This window comes from Rhinolophus ferrumequinum, chromosome 14, assembly GCF_004115265.2.
Source record: "Rhinolophus ferrumequinum isolate MPI-CBG mRhiFer1 chromosome 14, mRhiFer1_v1.p, whole genome shotgun sequence".
Taxonomy (NCBI): domain Eukaryota; kingdom Metazoa; phylum Chordata; class Mammalia; order Chiroptera; family Rhinolophidae; genus Rhinolophus; species Rhinolophus ferrumequinum.
Window position 1 is genome coordinate 45,163,142 of NC_046297.1, and position 23,418 is coordinate 45,186,559.

The following is a 23,418-nucleotide window of genomic DNA, read 5'->3' on the forward strand; positions in this document are numbered from 1 at the left end:
GTCACAAGGTCACTGTTTCAAACTAACTGTCCCACCCATTCCCTTACACACAGGACTTCTCCAGTGTTCCATATCCCAGGGATTGTCAGCATGGTCCTGTGCAGAGAACAAGACAGACACACAGGGGACTTTCTTGACCCCATAGCTGGTTATAAGACTTGAAATCTTAATGTTTTCCCTCTCTCTTTTCTTTGTACCTCATATCTAATTCATTTCCAAGTCCTCCTTTTCTCATTTATGATATCACCTGAATTCTTTCTATTCCATTGTTGCAACCTTTCCTATTATCATTTTATTAAATCTACTTGACTCTGTTTTCCATCTCACTCAATTGAATCTACATTTTAAAAACATGGTAAAGTCACCTTCCTCAAATGCAATTTTTATTACTTCACTCCTAAGAGCTTAGCATGGATGGGAACTTTATTAGCACGAAAATGTGTAACCCAGAAGTCCAGCCACTTAATCCCCCCAGTATCCCATTAACCCCATTTTTTTTTTTCACTTTCCAATTTGTCTCTTCCCCTCCATAGAAATAAATTCATACATGTAACTTCTGGGTACTCATGGTTCTGCTTTTTCTGATATGCCCATGTAATTCATTATGTTCTTCCAGGTATAGTTACAAGAAATCACTTCCTGAAAACATTTTATAATTAACATTCTATGTTTCTAATGTTTAGCATTACAAGTTTAGATCATTTTCAAGTTGCTTTACTGATTTAGGTTTTGGCATTTCCTACCTAAGTTTCCATTAAAACATTTTCCTAATATGTTATTGTAAATATGAGTTCAGTACACATAACAGACAAATAAATAAGTCCTGATGTAGAGGTCTCTCTCTACTATAATTGGCACAGAAAATTATACACCCTTGGTCTTAAGAGAATCCCTAAGTTTCATTTATGCTTCAGTGAAACCCTCTAAGTGTACTTGGAACACTGTGGCTAAGAAAATGGTCTATATAGTGACATTCTGTGAACATTAGAAATTTTAAGAGATAGAAGGTAAAGATTATTAAATGCTAATTAAGAGCCGTTGTTATTATTCTTTATGTATAATTATCGTTTTAGGTTCTAGCTCTTTCGAATCTCAGAAAATGGATCGTCCTTCTATTTCCGTTACCTCTCCCATGAGTCCTGGCATGTTGAGAGATGTTCCACAGTTCTTATCTGGACAACTTTCAGTATGTAATCACTAAATTAATTTCTCTTTTTGGAATATCAAGTAGTGTTTTTATTATATGTTGCTAGTTTTTTGTAAACCAATTTTTTATTAGAACGTATTTGTCCTTTTAACCATCAACTTTCTCATTCTTAGTAATTTTAATTAATTGAAATTCAGTTTTAATTATTTACCATAATGCTTCTTTTCTTAGAGTTAGCTATCCTGGAATTCACTGAGAGTTAGAATTTGAGAAGATGTCTAAAATTCTTTTCACCATAGTGCTATTATTCCAAAATTTAAGGTTATTAGTTTTGCTCAATACAGTAAAATAACTATAATCTATCATATACTTGAAATAAAAATTCTGTACTATACAAGGATGATATATTTAAGATAAAAGGAAATATTTATGTATTCTTCCCTGATATTCAACCATAAGGAAATTTGGGGAAAATTTCATAGTATCATTGGGATATGAATATTGCTCTGAAATATAATACTTGAGATGTTTTTGTCAACAGACAAAACTAAGTAAATGGGTAAGTATATAATAGATTACTGAGTACAGCAGGTGATTTCGTATGAAGTGATCCCTAATTTGAACATTTTATAGTGAAAGTTTAAAATTCAGTTATGTGTTTTATGTCCATATTAGAAGAGCTTTGCAGATTTGAGCCCTCTTTATATTCACTTCTTCAGTTTTCATTCCCTTTTAAAGCCATTAAAAATGTTAAAATTTATCCAGTTATGTTTTAGAAACACTGGTTAATATTGACAATAATGATGAAAAGTTACTAAACTTGAAATTTTATGATTATTAAGAACTGTTAGGTTCTCAAAATTCAGACACTAGATTTTGCATAAAAATTATAATAAAAACTAAGCTGTTATTGGGGTGATATTGTAAGAGCAACAGAAAAACTTTTTGTTAAATCACCTATAACATATCTACTTTATGTTTTGGGGGGAGGAGAGGTTTTTATTTTTACTGAAGAATTTTCATTAATTAAAAGGAAATATAGGAAATATAAACAAAATTAACATATTAAAATTTATTGGAAAAGCCACTAGACAGGCCTGTTCTGGGACTATTTTGATCACAAAGGCAACAATTACAAAAGGTATGCAAGAAACAAGATACTGTTTGGAGATTGTAAATGTCTTATTAAAATAAATTTCCTCTCTTTGTTATTTTCTTTTCCTTTCTCTTTCATAGACAGAATGAACTTTTTATTTGAGGATAATGATCTTTTTTCGTTTTTCCACATAAGTAGCATCTTTCTCCTTATTCTCTACATAAATTGACAGCACAGGTGTCATTTATGGTTACAAATGTACATGTATTTTTTTGTCACTATTTTAGAAAGTGGTAATAAATGGTAGCTGGGTTTTCTTTTTTTTCTTTTTTATTTGATTGTTTGTTTTTATGGCTCTAGTCAAATAGTTCCTCTTTAAATAATCCTCTGGGTCAGTATGTAAGTAAGTGTGTGGGGGTGGGCAAGGGGGGTGTATGTGTAGGTGGCTTCAGTTGGTGGAGGGAGGAGGGACTGGAACTTGTACTCCCATGATAAGTAAGTACCAATTTGTTAATCCTGTTTGAAATCCCAAGGCCCTGTTACAAATTGGAGTAGGAGGGGAGGGTGAGGAGCATAGTGCAGGCGCTTAGAAAAATTTCAAATTCCACAATTTTTCCTCATGGTTCAAAATTAAGTTTACACTGTTACATATTTGGGGAAAATGTAAACTTAAAAGTTTTACTTATAAATGTATATATAATGGTACAAATTTATAGTATTTAGATTTATAAATGATGTTGGTTTAAATCCATGCAATTGTAATTTAAAATGTGTACCATTTTATCATTTTCTTATGACTTGGAAGGAGTATGTTCCAGTAAGATAATGTTTGTAAGTATAATGATATTTATTGTGGTAAATCTAGAAAGTATTGATAAATAAATAAAAAATAAAAGTCACCTGTAATCCTGCCACTAAAATATAATGATTCACATACATATAAATTTTTAAACAAACTGTAATAAATCTGTGTATACTATTTTGAAGGCTGCTTTTAAACTTACTAATATATTGTGCACTTTTTCCTTTAAACTTTTAAAAATTCCTTTTAAACTGATTTTAATAGCTATTTAATACTCCATTTTTACTTAATTTGCTATTATAGGATACCATGCTTGTTTCTAATTTATATTATAAATAATGATGCCATGGAAATCCTTTAGAATAAACCTTGATTATTTTGTTAGGACAAAATTATTTTGTCGGGATAACTTTTCAGAAGTAAAATTACAATATGGAAGGAAAACAAAATGGTATGATTCTTGAAATCTGTTGCCAAAATTTTCCTCCAAAAAGTTTTTATCAAATTAAGCTCCAATCATCTATTCAAGAAATATATGTTAAAGTCTGACCCCAGTTCAGCCATAATACTAGTAGCTGGAATACAACAGTGAACAAGATAGACATGAATTTTACCCTCATGAAACAATTTTATATTCATTTTTTGCATGCACAAAAACATAAGCAAGATACCCTTTTGGACATAGTATTTCCCTTTATATTTAATCCTATTACTACCAACAGGGGACAATTTTAATTTGATCTAATGATGTAGAGGTTGGGAAACTGTGTGTCCACATATATCACCCCTCAGAAAAACCCCTGAGAAGTTACAAGGCAACATTACAATTTCTATATCCTTCTACTTTACCTTTGGGCATTTTTGATTTTGGTCAGGTTTTACCCGGGCACATAATTCATTTACTAAATCATGACATTGCCGATGCCTGAGAACAAAGATAATTTGTATAGTACCTGAGCTGACTGTCCTAATATATTTATGTCAATTCATGGACTGATTTTCTCAAATAGAAAAATATACATGTAATGGAAATTTTTGTTTAAACTTTCATGCTCAAAGCTGTTGATGATTTAAAAAAATATATGTAGTGTGTTTCCTCTCCATGCTTGAATTGTGCTGCTGCTTGTGATTATTATATGGCATAACTATGAAAGTGCCATTAATGTGTTTGGTGAGAAAATCAGTATGAGCTCATGTTTATGACACCTGGACTATACGTTAATCTCTTCAGTGTCAGCACTCCCTTAGTTTGATTCTTTTTTAAATTTGTGTTCTTCTATAATATAGTTTCCTTCTTCTGAGGATTACTTTTATAATTTCCTCAATAAATTAAAATTAATTTGCAGTCTTTGGCTAGTTGTTTTGATAGAGACTTAAGATAAAATATAGCCTTCAACTCTTTTAAACATGAGAAATGGCTCATTATTCTTTTCTATAGGAATACACTGATTATTATTAGCAGTTATATTCTATTTTACTTCATGATTGTAATGTTTCCCTAAATTACTTTGTTTTAATATTTTTCTGACTCTATTTTTAGTGATGAGTTTGTAAATATTGTACATACAATTTTATATGTCCATTTAAAGGGAATAAGTAACTGAACAGTAGGTATGTATCCTTTGTAACACCTTAGATACTCTATAGCCTTTTAAAAACTTTCTGTAAATGAAAGTTTTTTTCTTTGAGCTTTTATCTTTTTATATCTTAGCCTTATTATTCCAGAAGCATTGCTTAAAAGGAATGTCCTAAAGATGGTAATGCAATAGTAGGGAGTGACATTAAAAATGCAAAATGAATTGTGATGTGCAAATTCAAATTCATTTGAATGAGGCAGAATTGTTATAGATATCATATATTTCATGCCTAAAATAAATGAAGTCATATTAATTACAAATTTTAATGAGATACATAGTACTTTACCATTCCTATGTGAAATATCCAGAATCCATAGAGACAGAATAAATTTTAGTAGTTGCCAGGAATTGGGGTGATGGGGGAATGGGGAGTGATGATTTAATAGGTACAGGGTATTCTTCTGGGGTGATGAAAAAGTTTTGAAACTAGAGGGAGGTGGTGGTTGCACAGCATTGTGAATACACTAAATGCCACTGCATTGTACATTTTAAAATGGTTTATTGTATGTTATTTGAATCTCACCTCAATTAAAAATCTAATAAGACAAAAATACGTTTTTATAGCCAAGCTTAATGTATAAACATGGATTAAGATTAGGTTTAAATTGCCATAGATTTAGACAATTGATTATAGAAATCTGAGTTACTTTTTTTGAGATCACTTTAAAGATTGAAAATACTTACTGTAAAGGATTAATTTATTTCAAAGTACTATTCCTTTTAAAGTAAATCTTTTGTTTTTTGAAGTAATGTTTACTTGCATTACCTTGATATTTTTGGTTTAAAACAGGTAGAACAAGTGAGAGGGCAAGGAAAATAAAATGTATTTCTAAATAGAGTACCTCGTTAGTGTCTTCGTTCAGCATGCCTGACTAATCTGCATGAATTTCACATACCCTTTCCCCATTTGCTAGAGAATTACCCAACTAGGATTATGCAGATATCAGTAACACACTCCATATATAAACATTTCTTTCTTCCTTTGGAAATGTCTCCACAAAAAGGAAGACAGCTTAGATTTGAGACTTCCATGGTTTTTGGAGAGAAAGAAAGATGATTAATATGATTCAATGATAGCCTGCTTGTAAGGTCTGCTTTCCTTTCCTTTGGGTCTTAGATTTATGTCTTAAAAAGTACCTGCCCAATAGTTGAATTGGGCAACAGTCCTCCTAGTAGCTATTAACTGTTTCCATGTATCAGTGGAAAAGTCTGAAGCCATTAATATTTATGACTCTTTGAATTAGACAAGACAGACATCCATGAGGAACAGAACGGAATTTTGGTGAAAGAAGCAAAATTAAATGCCTTGTAATCCATTCCCAAATCCAGAGAGAGAGAGATCTGATTTTGTTCCTGATTTAACTGTTGACATGCCTTAATAAAGGCACAACATTCTGATTATTGTGGTGTCTTTCGGAAACTGTTTTAAATGAAAACAAAGTAAGTCAGAAGAGAAAAGAAATTTTGATTTTAACTCTAAGACTATGAAATAGTGATCTAATCAAAACTATACCTCTATACTATCTTACTTTTTGTGTGAGCTTCTAATTTTTTGGTTTTTTTGGTTTCTGTTTCTTCATCCACAAATTGGAGATAATGGTAACTACCCTTTAGTGTTGTTGGCAGCAATAAACTGTCATTTAAGTCTTGAAAAATATAAAGAACTGTATAAATAAAAGGAAACAAGATATTTTCATTAATAGGTATGATTAGCAATAAACAGTGGTATCACATGGGCTACAAAATAACTGTCAGAATGGTGTTGAAATACTAGAATCTAGTATAGTTTCTTAAAGTATGAATTAACTAATTAATGCAGTCATTTCGGCATACTTTTATCTTAATGTGTTTATTCTTTCAAGAAATGCTAAAGTCAATTTAATTAATGCTTTTTAGATTTCTGTTAGACGTATCATTTTGGAGAAGTCACACGATTACTTCTACAGATGTCTTTTCACTAATAATTTATAATGCATTTTCATCTAACTTCTTTTTGGACTGTGATTTTTTTTTTTCTGTATAGCGTGTTTAAGGGTGAAACCTTAAATTTCATGGCTCTTGGGTTATGTTTACACTCATTCGTTCAGAACATACGAGCCTGAATGTGTTATTTTACATTCATTCTTAATTCCTGTTATGTTGATTGCATTGAAAAATTCTGAGATTTTATATAGTTTTTATATATGTTAACATTTTGACAAAATTACTTTATTCATTACATTGAAGTACTTAATTTAGATGCATATTGTCATGGAAAAGTTATATTTAAGGGACAGTTGTATGTGTTTGTTTTTACTTTTGGTTTGAGTTCCAGCGTGTTGTCCTTTTGGTTTTGTTTTATTGCTTTTTTCTTTAATTTTGCTTACCAGAGCCAAAGCCTTAGTAGAAGAACAACGCCTTTTGTTCCTAGGGTTCAGGTAAAGGCCTTGTCTGCCTGATAGAAACTAAAGTTGTGTTTTAACCCTTATTTGTATGTTTCTGGAAAATGCGTAGTAGGAAAACTTTTTTTGGTATGTTGCTCCAAGCCATATTATTGACTTTCAAATCATTTTATAAGCCAGCTTGAAATACTATGCATGGGGATTGAAATACAATAAAAATTTAAAGAGACAATCTTGGTTAGTGATTTTATATGATGAACTGAAGACTAAAACTCATAGATTTCAGAGTTGCAATTAATATATATTCTACTTATATATGTAACATTGAAATCGGTAGCTAATTTTATACTTTTGATATTTTTTCTTTATTGCACAAGGCTGCTGTCTCTTTAAATCAGTCATTATATCACTTAACATCTACATTCTCTTGCATTTTCCAACCAATAACTCGTGAGGAGATTGGCAAATAAATTTGTACCTTATCTAAAACATCAATTTTATGCATATTCTATTAAAGTTCCACTTTTGGGCAGTGTATTATTTTCAAAGAACACAATCACAATCCAAATAAAATATGGTGAGTTTATTTTATTTACGTTTTGTAATTGTAATACCATTTAATTTTCTATACTTGTACTACTTGGGTACAAATTGTTTGCCTCTTTTCATTAGGAAACCTCTATATGGTAAAGTAATGTCAATATAGTTTTTTATTTTACAATAGTATTATGCTTTCCTTGCTTTGCTGCATGTTTTTTTGTCATTGTTGGTTTTGAATAATACTACTTTAGTTTAAATTTTAAAAATTAAAATTGTTCTAATTGATATTATACAATGTAAAATATTTACTACTTATGCTGTTCAGGTTCTGCTTAGGAAATTTAAAAATGGTTTCAAGGTAAAGCTGGAATAATAATTATGTTAAAACAGTTAAAATGATATCAAGATTTTTATTAGTGATATTGAGGCAAAATAAGAAATATGTCATATCTAGAATTGTGAAAATACATTTGTTATGTTTTGGGAAATCAATGGATATATTATCCATTCACTTAAAAAGCACAGATAAAGAATTTAGAAATGTGATAAAATAATCTAGCTAATAAAATGATAATGTTTTGATAATGTGAACTGGATATCTGTTAAAAACTTCAATGCAAATCCTGTAATATAGAATGAAAATTAAGGCTATTGCTCAAACTCCCCAGTTTAAGACAGTTTATTAAAAAGTTCGATTTTGATGGAAAAGTTGGTAAAATTAAAATGTGCCTATCTTATATATATTAACAATTATATGTTTGTAAAGTGTAATTTAATAAACTGTTAAGTATTATGATATATGAAAATCATATGCCTATCTGTTTGTATAAGAAATTAATATTATTAATAAGTGATATTTTTGGTTTTCCATGGCATAAGAAAATCTAAAAAGAATACTCTTTATCAAACATTTGAAATATATATCTGAAATGTTTAGCTGAAATGATTTTAAAAGATGGTAAGTGCTTAGTCCCAATCTCTCAAAAAAAAAAATAAAAGCTCACTGAAATCAATAACTTGTTCTAATAATTATGAGCCTAGTTTAATAATGATAATTATTGTTTCTTTTTTAAGTTTAAAGTTTATTGGACAAAAGTTTTAGCCTTTCAGTTTTTCTCTTTGAGGTATTCAGTATTCATGTCATGATCCTCAGAGAAGGAGTTTTAATATAATGAAAAACTAAAGCCATAAGCTTTTTTATTTCTATAGACAATAGGAAATATCAGAAATTAATCTGGTTTGGTCACACATTTTAGAGGAAACATGATGCTATCTGACATCTCTGTTTCATCTCATATACAAGACACTCTTGTATTTCTTACCTTATTTTTTATTTTGTTTTCCCCTCATGTCTTTTGCCAGAATAGTTTAGTCTCTTTTTTTCACTTATTCTTATCTGTATCTATGTTTTAATATCGTTAGGCAAGCAAATATTTAAACTTTTATTTCAAATGTTAGAGGCTTTTTTTTCAGGTTGATCCCCTCGCCAGGGGTGTCAAAACTGCGGCCCACAATCCATTGTTAATTGGCCCACAGCAAATTCCAAAAATATATTTAGTTTACTTAAATAAACCAGGTGAGGCAGCACGTACTTCACCTCGAGGGAGTGGCCCGGCTGTTTGTGTATGTTACCGCATATGGCCCATGGTAAAAAACGTTGAAAAAAGTTTGGACACTCCTGCCCTAGACTAAAGCAGTGGTTTTCAAACTTTAATGCCCAGGGGAGTCACCTGGAAAAGACTGTTCAGATGATAATTCCTGGGCCCCATTCTGATACAGGAGGTGAGAAGTGGGCCACAGGAATTTGTAGCTTCTAAACAAATAAACCAGATAAAACTGATGTAGGAGGTTTGTGAACCACAGTTTAAGAAACACTGTTTTAGTCTATTTGTACTTAACAGTGCTATTAGGAAAGCTTTTTTGACTCAACAGTAATATAATACCAGCATTAAACATAAAGACTTAACACAACAAAAAGAGTAGTAATTATAATTTTAAATATTTTGATATTTCTTCTTATAATTTTTATAACATATATAAATATGTTTATATATACCAGAGCCTGGCCTAGACCTGACTGTCCACTTTGGAGAGGAGTGGAAGCACTGACATGAGATGTATATTTAAAATTTTTAAACTGCTACAAATATTATACGTTCAAATTTAAGGAAAAATTTAAAAATTAACATATATATATATATATATACACACACACATATATATACCATAAATCATATAAACCATAAAAATATATATTATATAAATAAAATTTTTCCCCAAATTCCAAATTTTCTATTTAATTTCAGTTTCAAGATAACAATCAGAGAAGTGCTGAGTTCTGAACCAAAATGTGGATCAGAGCTACAATTATCATAGATCCTGACATGGTAGAATCAGCTAGCTAGGTGTGGGAGTGTGAGGTATGTCTGTGGGAAGTGACAATTGTTAAATCAAATGAATTCAGCAGCTGGATGTGAAGTTCCATCTCTAATTATGACATAGGGAAATTATTCACTTTTTCTCATCTCAAATTATAAAGGATATCCTTATTATTCTAAGGATGTGATACATTTGCATATCAAATAAAAGAGATTTTATATCTGTATAAGAAAAATTTTTAAAAATGAATTTATTATAGTTTAAATACAAACTTAAGGATTCTATTGACTAAAGCTGCTAGTAATTCCCTGTTGCTTATAATCTTTGAAATGTCTTTTACTGTGGAATAACATGAAACATTTACTTAAAAATTCCCTATAAATGCCATATAAATAAGTTACTGTCTGTTCAATTCATTTCAAGCATTTATTCTGAACTCACTAGTATAGGGGAGCCAAAATGAACTACAGTGATTCTTGCATAAAGATAGACATGCAGCAGTCATTGTATACAAAGTCGTTAGTTATGGTAGTATAATTACTATGTACATGTTAATAAGCAAACAAATTAGTTTAACAAAAGTCAAAGTAATTTACCAAACCAAAATATTTGAATTAATCCCTGTATTCATTGAAGTTATTAAAGCATATCCTTTTATTTTAACTAAGCACAATTTATTAAGTGAAATTTGTATTCTGTGCTAGTATTAGTGTATGGAAATAGGGCAAAGATTGGGAATGTAAATATGTTACGGTAGTAAATGTTTGAGCTGATGAATGAATATTTTTGCTTTTCAGATAAAACTATGGTTTGACAAGGTTGGTCATCAATTAATAGTTACAATTTTGGGAGCAAAGGATCTCCCTTCCAGGGAAGATGGGAGGCCAAGGAATCCTTATGTTAAAATTTACTTTCTTCCAGACAGAAGGTAGGGATATAAAACAAAAGTAAATGTTCTTGAAACTAAGTAAGAAATGTAATAGCAGTAGGTGTTTCGATTCTGTATCATTTATTTGTATATATCATACCAGTCAGACACTTATGAAGTATAACATAATCATAATGATTCTTAGGAATCAAAATAGTGACAGTAAATGCTTTGAGATTGTTTTAGAAGTTTATCAAATGCTTACGATATAGGTTATTTTATTGCATATTTATTTTAAGTCATGTGGATTATTTCTTAATGTATATTTTCATTTATCAAAAATCATTAAAAATTATGCTTCTTTAAGTCAAATGTATTTTTAGCACAAACTACAGAGGCAAAAATATGGAAGTGGTACCAAAAGGTACTTATATTCCTCTACAGTTTTTACCGTCTCTTACTAAGATATTATTTCTCTAAAATCTGTAAAATTAATTAGTGTTTTTTTTTCTTTTTTTTCTATCATCACCCTATATCATTAAGGAAATTTGACACTGGGCCAGAATTAGCTTCTTCAAGTATAACTTGTTTTGTGTCCTTTCTAATCAACATAAATTTTGTTCTACCCTGATTTAAATAGAGAAATTAAGATTGCAGAAATAACATAAAAAATTATCTAATCACTCTTAATTTCAGGCACATAAAAAATAAAAGAGATTATTCAATAAGCATCTGGAAAAAAGAAAGAAGCAATGGCACCATTTACCCTTTCCACAGTTATTTTTCATCCCTGGTGTTCAGGGCAAGGTGTTTTCAACGTCTGGTCATTTTGTTCTCAGGTTGGAAGTGGCTGGGCACAGATGTGATTTTAAATATGTTTATACACATTTGGACCCTTATTTACTTATTTTAAGTTGAAAGTCATCCAGGTTGATTTGAGTGCCGAAGTATCATCTGAAGAACAATTTCAGCAAAGAAAAAGATGAAAGGAAAAAAGTAGACAATTAACAAAGGCCTTAAATTTTATTTGATATATATTTTGAAATGAAAGTTAAAAATTTCTCAGAAAACATGTAAAAGTGGCACAACATCTAAATTAGAAATTGTTTGCTATATAAATTTATCTTGAAAAGTTTGTTTGAAGGTGATTGTTCTCTAACAACTTAGGTTGTCTTTTGGACAGGGATATACTTTGAACTGCAAGGGAGGAAGAGTACATCCATAACTGGAGCTCTTAAATCTAGCTTTAACTTCAGTTGGATGACAGTTGTCACAGTCATATTACCCTACCATTCTGGAGACTAAGTCACTTAGCCTTTTAGAGCACACATGATTTACTAGTCTAAACATCCTTAGAATATTATCATTAAAACCTGCAGAAAATGCCGCGTTCCCATCGAAGGGAACACATAAGTTTCTACTTAATCAAAACTTTAAAGAAAAATACTTTTTATGATGATAAAGTAATAAAGTCTCTCAAATTATGGAATGTATTTCTTGATCTTGATTGACTACTTTTTTATTTTTATTTTACTTTCCATATCCCCATCCAACTTTCTGAGCAGATAGAGCTAAAATGGAAGGGAAGGTTCCCTTTACCACTTTTCAATATTCCAGATGTAGTATTTTTATCTTTTCTCAACACCAAAGAATATGAGAAACATTTGAACATTTACTTCCAAGATTATTTTTCAGCTGAGTTTTGTCAATTAACAGGAATTTGAGAATTATTTAGGCAAGTTTGTCATTTATTGATAGAGTTGTGTCAGGGTTTTATCTTTAATGGAGAAAATAATGCACTGGTTAACTCAGGAACAGCTACATTATCGTCTCAATTTTTTTTTTTTTTTTTTTTTTTTTGCTGTTAGCAGAAGTTTTTACATGTGAATAAAACACTACTTATGGTTTGGTATGAATTATTTCATTTTTCTTGACAATTTTTCTGGGAGAAAAACTACTTAAATATGTAAACATAGAAAAGAATTGATACCTTTTTATTGATAATAAATTCTGAGGGGACAAGTGATGCTATATAGAAGAGATTTATTCTAGAATGTCAGTATGTCAGTTACACCATTCAAAACATTGTTTCCTATAAAATTACTATGTACTCTAAACAATAGCTGGGCATTCTTTTTTATATCTTGAAGTAATGCTGACTACCAGTCAAAGTATATTTTCTTTCATTTTGAATTAAAACATCAAGTCTTTACATTCTGTTACTAAGTTAAACTAAATGGAAACCAAAAGCACTGGTAACATAAAAATAAATGGAAAAAGCTTTAGGTTAGATTTTCTTTTAAAAAAATATTAACTGCATTTTCAACAATTAAATGATGCTGTCAGAGGTCTATGATTTATTATTGCTAGGCTGCTATTTCAAAAATATGTATAGTATGCTTATTGATCTTCCTTTTTAAGTGCTTTTAGCAACTTCTCAGTGTTTGCCTCATACTGCATGGTCTTATTTAGAAGGCCTTAGTTATACTTTAGAAAAGATAAAACTCGTGTTTTTTTTTTAACTTCTGCAGATAATTTTTTAAGTTCTTTTCATGGATTGGTGTTTCTGTGCACAATAAATTGCCTTACTAAATTGTAATCATATATGGTGGGTTTGCAAAAAACTTCAGAGATTATCTGGTCTTCCTCCCACCCAGTATAGAAATTCCTTCTAAAATAGTCATTCTTTGAGAACTTGTTTCACTCCTTAAGAGAAAGTTAAGGCTTATTCTTCTATTGCCTTTCATATTGCGGTATAAACTATTCTAGAATTAGACATCAAGGCTCCCTAATTCTTTCTCTCTAGCCTTCATGGAAGGAACTTTATCTCTTGACAAGGTCTGATAATTCATTCTTTAATGGATGGAATATAAGTAGATCCTTAAAAACATTTGTTAATATTTTAGAAGAAAGGAGGGAGAAAACTCATATTGTAGTCCTTGTTATTATTTCTATTATTTAGTTAAAAATAACACTTCCATAAATTTGAATAGAAACAAAACCTCCTACATGGGTTTCCAAAGTTATTTTCCTTCCAAGGCCTTAAAAACTAATAAAGATACATTGTTTTAAGGTGGCTTTCTGCCCCATTAAGTTTATGTGCTCTGGAAACAATGTGTTCTTGTTTATTTAAGTCAAATCTATATTAAACATTAAGCCCTATATTCACCTGGGAGAAGTTGCATAGCCACCTCAATTCAGAGATACTCAATCCTTTCTTAGATCTCTCTGCTTCCTATATCCCAGCATTCTTAGAACTGTGCTGTGATGAGAAAATTTGTAGCAGTTAATACAGTTCCACTTGGAGTTCATTGTCCACTTCTTACTTCAAATAGGCTGTCTAGATAGCTTAGCATTTCTATCCTATATGATTTTCTTTATTTCTATTCAGCCATTAATCCTAATAAGCTAAAGTTGTGATCTCCATAAAGAATGTATGTTCCCAGGGGATGTATAAGACAATCCCGAGAAGGGGGCAGCCGGTTAACTCAGTTGGTCAGAGCGCGATGCTCTTAACAACAAGGTTGCTGGTTCAATTCCCCACATGGGCCGCTGTGAGCTGCACCCTCCACAACTAGATTGAAACAACTACTTGGCTTGGAGCTGATGGGTCCTGGAAAAACACATTTAAAATAAGTAAAAGTTTAAAAAAAAGAAATATATGAATTTTTATTTATTTTTATCTTTAATTTCTATTTTTTATATTTACCAATGTATACAATATATTAGTCCAACAGTATAGTAATCCATGTATATAATTCATAAATACATGTGCCTATAGTAGGATGCATAGCTGAACACATTCACTTGATAGACATATACGATTAGCAAAAGTATGGAAGCCTCTGAGGTGGAAGTCCCATTCATCATCATGGCAATCTTCCATTTCCAGCCCACATTTAGTGGCTACCTCACATAGAAATAATTTTATAATGTTTTAAGAGAACCGATAAATGTCAAATAGGCAAGTAATATTTCTTGTATGTAAGAAAGTAACTTGATAAAATATAATTACAATTACTCATTAGCTAAATTACAGAGATGTGAGGTTGTAAACATCACAATTTACTAGATTTTTTGTACAATGAGACTTCCGTAGTTTAGGTGAATAGTATATGTAATGTTATTGGTTATTAGCATTTGGGTGGTTTCCAATAGGGCACTATATGTTTTTTTTAATTTAGAAATAAGATTCTATAGTCTGGTTTTATTTAGATTTTAAGAAAGATTAACTTTTAAATATCTATCATCGAAAAATTTCAGATTTATTGAAATATTGCTATTATAAAGCAAGAAAATGATACACCTTATAGATTTTAATAGTAATTTTAAAGATTATAATATTTATAATGTACGATTAAGTTGTGGCAAAACTTCACTTTTTTCCTGAGAAATTTTACACTAATAATTTTTATGGCAAAACTTAAAAAAAGGTTTACATAAGTTCATATATTCTCATTTTTTTATAGTGATAAAAACAAAAGAAGAACTAAAACTGTAAAGAAAACATTGGAACCCAAGTGGAACCAAACCTTCATTTACTCTCCAGTGCACCGAAGAGAATTTCGGGAACGAATGCTGGAGATTACTCTTTGGGATCAAGCTCGAGTTAGAGAGGAAGAAAGTGAATTCTTAGGAGAGGTATCTGACATTATCTTAAAACTTAGACTATACATGTCATCCGTGTGTGTGCGTGTGTGTGTGTGTGTGTGTGTGTGTGTGTGTGTGTGTAAACATTTGGAATACAGTGTCTGTAAATTTGAAAACAACCAGTGAAAATTTAGGAAGAATGAACTTAGCTGTTTTGCTTCTTTATCTCCCATTGCTAAATAGTGATTATCATTATATAGCAATTCTCAAGTGCCTAAGCACACTGTCATGTTTGCACATGTCATGTTTGAATCCTTAGCAGCATGAACACAGAGTTTTAAGTGAGACAGACTTTGATTCATATTACAACTGTTTCGCTTACCAGCTGATGTGAGCTTAGAAAAGTTAGAAAAGTTCTTTTAATCTTTTTCAGCCTTGATATCCTTATCTATCAAGTTGAATAATAAGACCAAACTAGTAGTTATTTTAATGAAAATTAAGATAACGTATGCTATGATTTGAAATACCCATTAAGCATTTCTGATTGGTTTTTCTCTCCGCATTTAGAGTTTTTGTAAAGGTAAAATTAATGAATGAAAATGCTTTTTAAATTATAATATGATATATGAGTACATATATTAGTTATTATTACAGACTTTTAGTAATAAGTATTATTTCTGTAACAGCAAATTAAGTATCCTTAATGTAGTGGGTGGTCAAGGGTCCACAAAATAAGTGTCTTAGATATTTAAAACTATTAAATCATTAATAGTTATAAATATTTATCTTTTGTTATTTTCAAAACACATGAAATATTTTGCAACATGACATTCCTTTTGATCTAACAATATTCCTACTATCATTATTATATAAGTTGTGAGACCATTTAAGAGAATTTTTGTATTGTTGGTATATAACAGTTCTTTGTCTCTTGACTTTGTAGATTTTAATTGAATTAGAAACAGCATTATTAGATGATGAGCCGCATTGGTACAAACTTCAGACCCATGATGTCTCTTCTTTGCCGCTTCCCCATCCTTCTCCATATATGCCACGACGACAACTCCATGGAGAGAGCCCAACACGGAGGTTGCAAAGTAAGTTTTCAGTAAAATTTATATCATTATTGAATTATCTTGAGTGCTATATATGACATAGAATTTGATGATGCCATTATGGGTATTAACAAGTATCTCTTGGTGTTTTCATAGCTATTATAGAATCTTTTAAATTGTTTGATAAACTAACATGAGGCTACGCCCACAGCACTCACTATTTACAGTATAACCCCAAATGAAACATAGTCATGTTTTAATTTTAGCTCTTAGAATCTTAAATAAGAAATGAAATAGATAATATAGTAGCATTTAGTGATGGAGCTGTAAATACTTGAAATTATGATTTCCACCTTCATTATGCCAAGTATTTTATGAGTATGTAAGATAGCAAGTGTTACATAGTGCTTGAAACCATGACCATGAGCATTGTTCAGACAAACCAGAGTTTAAATTTTGATTCTCTCACTTAAGACCAGTATGACATGAGGTAGGTCACCTCTCTATTTTCTCATTTAGAAAATGGAAATAATAATGCCTATATTATAGTGTGGTTATAAGAGTTAAGCTCAGGAAAATGAACTGATATTATTATTGTTATTATTAGTATCATTATTTGCATTTTACCCTGAATAATACATAGTCCAAACCATGAAATAGAATTACACTAACCCAGAGAATCTTAAAGGAAACTCAGAATGTTTTCTAATTGAAAACTGTTAGCTCGTTGCTTCTACAACTGAACCTTTTATCCCCCTGATGATTCTATTATTGAAAGGTGAGGTGGGGGCTTGCACTTTGGATACTATTCTTGGTATAATTTTATCTTTGTGGAGTCAGCATGTTCCAGGTTAGCAACATTTTTGTTAAGTAATGGAGAACTGCTTGACATTACCCAAATATCAGAAGTGTAAATTATAAGCATGAAGGCCATAACATTTATCAATTATAGGAAGTATACTTGGCAACATAATAAATGTTGTCTATATGGTTCACATCCTTCCTGCTGAATACAGGACTAAATTATATATTCAGAACCCTATTAGATGAATAGAGAATTAGAGCAAAGGATTGGTCCTGTGGCGTATTCAGTCAGGAAATCCTAGAGAATTATCTTCCCTCTTTTTAAAATTTTTCTCACTAATGACTAGAATTGTATTATCATTAGATATAGTATTTTACACTTGGATGGTATTAATTGATCACTAGTACTACAGCACTCACTTTTGTCAGCCTCCCCACAGAATAAACACCCATCCTTATTTGCAATGCCATTGCAACATCCTTTGTTGTAATAATTTAATAATTATATTTCCATGAATTTTAAGTGTATTAATTTTAAAGTGTCGACTCTTTCTGGCCACTATAATATGTTCAGTAAGATTCTCTCTAAAACACAGTGTAGGATGATAGGTTACTATAGGAAAGTTATTGATATAATTCATTATGTACTAATTTTTATGGTTTAAGTTATAGACTACTAACGCTAGCCACCATTACCCTTTCCTACAGGATTGTCCTGTTTCCATTTACTTTTGTTTTTATTGCAACAAGATTGAGTTTGACAACTCTGAATATCTGAAACTTAAATTTACCAACAATTTCCATTATTTTTTCCTCCCTAGCTAATTAAGAATAGTGTATGTGAGGAACAATGAGAATAGAGCACTTTCTAATTAACTGTATGTATCATGGATTTTCATGTCATGAATTTAATCAGTTTTCAGCTTTTAATATTTTCTGTCTTCAAAATGATTCTATTGTTACTTAATCATTAACGATATTAAATTTACCCATGGATAATATAATAGCTGCATGTTGTGCCTTGACAATCTGGTTACTAACTACCAACTAACCTCTAATAAAATTAATTCTCAATAGTTGAACATATTCATATGGCTAGATTTGGTGTTTTACATGTAAAATGTTACCATAATTTATAGGATCGTGTTTCCCTGAAAATAAGCCCTAGTTAAGATCATCAGCCAGACAGGCGCATTTAGTACGTTATGACGATGTTCTAGAAGAAGATGACATGACTGTATTTGAATAAATGTAGATTGTTATACATGAAAAAATAAGACATCCCCTGAAAACATGCCCTAATGTGTCTTTTGGAGCAAAGAGTAATACAAGACCCGGTCTTATTTTCGGGGAAATACGGTAATGTGTAGGCCTGAAGATAGGTTAGATACATGCATACATATGCATAAAAGAAATGAAAATGAAAATTAGGAAATAACACTTAGTAATAGTCAAAAAGTTAAGAACATTAACATTGGCTGAGGATTTATTGCTCATCACTGGCAGGTTTAGTTTGGGTATGAATAAATAAATATAGTAGTATTTTAAAGATTCATTGATGACCCTAACCTCCTTTATGATTTTTCTTCATGGAGAGAGTAAATATTATATTTATTTATAAGTATGTTTAGTATTGTCAAAGATCATGATGGTTTACGTATTTGATGGAATATGTAGGCCTGAACAGTTATCATTAAAAATGTGTAATAAGCCCTCATTTATTCCCTACATCTAAATAAGATGTTTTTGTAATTTAATCTCTGAGGTTATGAATATCACTCTGAGGCTATGACTTTGTTGAGTGTATATGGATATTAAAATGATTAAATGGTAATAGTGGAATTCTCTTTTTTCCACTCACGATTTCCTTTTTTAAATTTGTAGATTCACATGACTCAAAGCAGAACTTCATATATATGGACATTAGTAATTTATCATTTTATTAACATGAAAACTTATTTAGTAACCATTCTTAGAATAATTGTTTTGTATATCTTTGAGTTAACTTAAATGTTTTTTAAAAATTTTTTTGAGATGGGAAAGCAGGCAACTTTGATTATGAGCTTTCAATGATTTCCCACATAAAGGGATGGGTAAAGTGTTTGAAATAGATAACTTCTTATATCAGTATTTCTGCATATGTCAAAATAAGAAGGTTGTATGTATTTAAACATCTGTAGAAATGATCATTGCTCAAAAGTCTGAACGATAGGCTATGAGAAATTAAGATTTTAATGAGGAAGTAACATTTCCTACAACATTTTTCTTCAGGCTACTTTTGGTTACTTCCTTCCCAGATGTTATTTTGACATTTTCAAAGAATGGGAGGAACGCTGCATATTTCAACGAGTGATTGATTAAGCATTTTTGAAAATATATGAGGAAGACTGCAGCTATTAGTTCAAATAATTAAAATGCATCAAAGAGAAGTGAGCTTGCTTTTTTAGATGGTTGAAATATTTACCATATTCACATAATTTTATTTTTGATTCATTGATGAGTAGTAGTATTCATTACCTTCCTGTCAGATAAAGAGATTGTTGTGGAAAGCGTATTTTGATGTTTGGGTTTTTATTGTTTTATATTCTTTACTGTTTCCAGTTAAAGTTGTATAATATCTTAAGGGAAAAAATTTTCCTTTTAACATGACAGAAGTTATTTGTAAATTTGTTTTTTACTTGATATTAACCACTCTCATCACATTGAACTATAATATGAAGGTCCAATCAGAATTTTCTTTGATTTGATCCTTCATTCTTTGTCTCATATCAACTAGGTTCTTAAATTCTCATATCAACCAGGCTCTTTAAATTCTCAAATGTTAATTCTTTACTTAGTAAAATGTAATATTATCACCCCTTTCACTTTTTAAAATGGACATATCATACCTGTTATACTTCCATTCAGCCCCATGACTGTAAGTCTTCAAAGGAAAGTGAATGGAAGCAAATCATTGAGACAAAACCAAAATGATGCTGTTGAGAGCTGTAAGAGAAAAGAGACATGATTCCATAATTAAGTTTCAACTATTTGGGGAGATTCTGCATCAGTATTTCTTCCAGTTCTCTACCCAATTGACTTACTTCTTTTTCTCTTGGACAGCAATAACATATACACAGGCAGACCTCTTGACATTGTTCCACACGTTATTGAGTCTGTTTATTTTTTTTTATTTTCATTTTTTTTGCCCTTTTTTAAAATTAGTTTCAGGTGTACAAAACAATGTAATATCTGTTTGTTTTTTAAAATATTTTTTTCTCTTTTCCTCAGTTTTGATTATTTTTATTTATCTCTCTTCAAATTGACTGGTATTTTCTTCTACAGTGTCCAATTTTCTGTGAAAACCATACTATGAATTATCTTATTAAGAATACTGTATTTTTCATTTTCAGTATTACATTTGGTTTTCTTAGGAGTTTCTATATTCTTTTTGAAATTCCCCTTCTTTTAATATATCTGTGTGTATGCATACACACATATAGTTTCATATGTATTTATAATATTTTTTTTGAAGTCTACAAATTCCGACATTTTAGTTTTCTGTGGGTCTACTTATATTTCTTTCTTCCTTTTGAATATGGATCCCATTGTGTTTTTGTTATATATCTACTAATTTTTATTGTGTATTGGACATTGTGTTTAATACATTTTAGAAAGACTGGATTTTGAAACATCTAGCAGACAGTCAAATTCCTGAAAGATAGCTTAAAGCCTATGGAAGATATGTTAGGGTTGTTCTATTTTGGTTCTTTCCATAGTTCTAAGGCATACACCATAGTGTGGATTGTCATTCTTATTTCTGAAGTGTGAGCTTTCTAGGAAAATCCAAGATGTTGGCCACAATCCTATAATATAATCGGACTTAAACTCCTAACTCTGTATCCTGTGCATTGGGAGGTTGCTGAAATCTCCTTGTAGCTTTTAGCTTTCAGCTGTGGCTTTCCATTGGGTTTCTTGTTTTTCCCTCTGCAGTTTACAATTCATGCAAGGATTTGAGAGGCTGTTGTGTGTAAATTTAGGGTCCCCTCCCTCTCTCTCTGGTTCCCACTTTTCCCGGATCTCTCTCACAATTCTAGCTGCTCTGACAACTCTGAATTCTGACCTCTGGTTCCTCAGCTTTGTAAGACTAAGGCATTTAGCTTGAGCTGTAACTCCTCTGCCATGCATCACATAGGGAAAAACTGGTTAAAGTATATGCTTTCCTTATTTCAAGGGTCATATCACCAATTTCTGCTCATGTTTGTTCTCTGGTAGTTTAAACAGCTTTTTGTTAAACTGTTTTGTTCACAATTAATAATTATTACTGGTAGGAGAGTTAGTCCGATATCAGCTACTTAATAATCATTGTCAGAAGGAGAGCTCAACCTTTTAAACTTTTCACCTAAGTATAGCATTCATACAGATATATAGTATGTATATAATTATATATACGTATAATTACACACACACACACACACACACGGGTGAATTTTCACAAAGTAGCTATACCATGTAAGTACCGTGTTTCCCCGAAAATAAGACCTAACCGGAAAATAAGCCCGAGCATGATTTTTCAGGGTGACATCCCTGATCATAAGCCCTAATGCGTCTTTTGGAGCAAAAATTAATATCAGGCCCGGTCTTATTTTTGGGGAAACACGGTAGCACCCATGTCACAAAATAAAACATCACCAGCATCCCACCAGCTCTCTTCTCATAATTATTCCCCTTACCAAAGTAACAATTATGCTGACTTCAAATACTGTAAAATAGTTTTGCTTATTATTTAGCTTAATATAAATGGAATATTCACACACATATATGAATTTTATAGAAATGCAATTACACAATATATTACTCTTTCACATCTGGCTTTTTTTTATTACCAGTATGTCTTTAAGACTCATCAATATTGTTATGTATAACATCACTATTGTTACTTATAATTGCAATTTATTGTCATTGCTATATACAGTTTCTTTCTATAAATATACAACAATTTATCTTAGGTAGGTTATGAAAGTTGTTTGTCCATGTGAATTCTTCTGCCTTGTTCATAGGTAATAACTATACAAAGGAGTTACTTATTTTGGATTCAAGTCTGAACTAAACTGTTTACAAATTTTGACATAGTGTTTATTAGCAGTCTTCTAAGAAGATTCTAATGTGAAAATAGCTGAAATCATTAGCCTTGGGAATTTAATTAATTTAAAAAATATATACAGTTGTTTAATAGTTTGCTTTTAGATTTTGGCTATTCCTGAGAGTGCTTTTGTGAACATTCTTGTACGTGCCTTTTTGGTAATCATATGTGTTCAATTTGCTGGAATGTGTCTAATAGTTGAATAGATAGGTAATAGGCTATGTATAGATTCAATTACAGTACATATTGTTAAATAATTTCACACAATTGTACCAATTTATACTTCCTGTAGCAGTTAATGAAGGTTTCTCTATATCCTAACTTATTTTTTGGTATTTTTAATGCTTTTCATCTACCCATTCAGGTGCATGTGAAGTATTATCTCATTGTGACTTTAATTTGCATTTCTCTAATAATCTTTTCATAGGCTGATTACACATTTATATATTCTCTTTTATGAAGAGCTTAGTCAAATTTCTTGCCTATTTTTCTTTTGGGTTCTATCTTTTTAATTGATTTATGAGTACTTTCTTTTTTTAATTTTTGAATTCTTGATAGGATAAATGTATTACAAATGTATTCTCCACTCTTTAATGGGATCTTTTTATGAACAGAATTTTTAAATGTTAATGTATTTTAGATCTCAATTTTTTCTTTAGGTTAATGCTTTTTTTGGTGTGTTCTGTAAAAAAATCTTTATCTTCTTGGAGATTGTAATGATATGTTGCTGTGTTTTCTACCAGAATAGTATTTTGTTCTTCTCATTAGATCTGTAATTTGGAATTGATTTTTATATATTGTGTGAGGTAGGGATCAAATTCTTAATCCTATGGATATCCATTGATCCATCACATTTATTAAAAAGACTATGTACATGTGGTTAAGTTTCTGAACTCTATTCCTTTCCATTAGATAATTTTTCTCTTCCTGTGTCAATACCAAATTGTCTTAATTACTTTAGCTGTATAGTAAATTGTGATATCAGTAATGTCATTAA

General features: G+C 30.6%; 1 protein-coding gene across 50 annotated transcripts in view; it reads left to right on the top strand.

Moving 5' to 3' along the window:
• Positions 1-23,418, top strand: part of RIMS2 (regulating synaptic membrane exocytosis 2) — a 605,364-nt gene that overhangs the window by 338,091 nt on the left and 243,855 nt on the right. For 29 of the 50 annotated variants that reach the window (XM_033125943.1, XM_033125918.1, XM_033125937.1 and 26 more), the window contains 4 exons: positions 1,074-1,186; positions 10,780-10,910; positions 15,320-15,491; positions 16,384-16,537. In XM_033125943.1, coding sequence (XP_032981834.1) covers positions 1,074-1,186; positions 10,780-10,910; positions 15,320-15,491; positions 16,384-16,537 — 570 coding nt within the window. Of the gene's footprint in view, positions 1-1,073; positions 1,187-7,051; positions 7,100-10,779; positions 10,911-15,319; positions 15,492-16,383; positions 16,538-23,418 lie in introns of all 50 variants that reach the window. The other 21 variants (XM_033125947.1, XM_033125957.1, XM_033125904.1 and 18 more) reach the window with 1 other exon arrangement.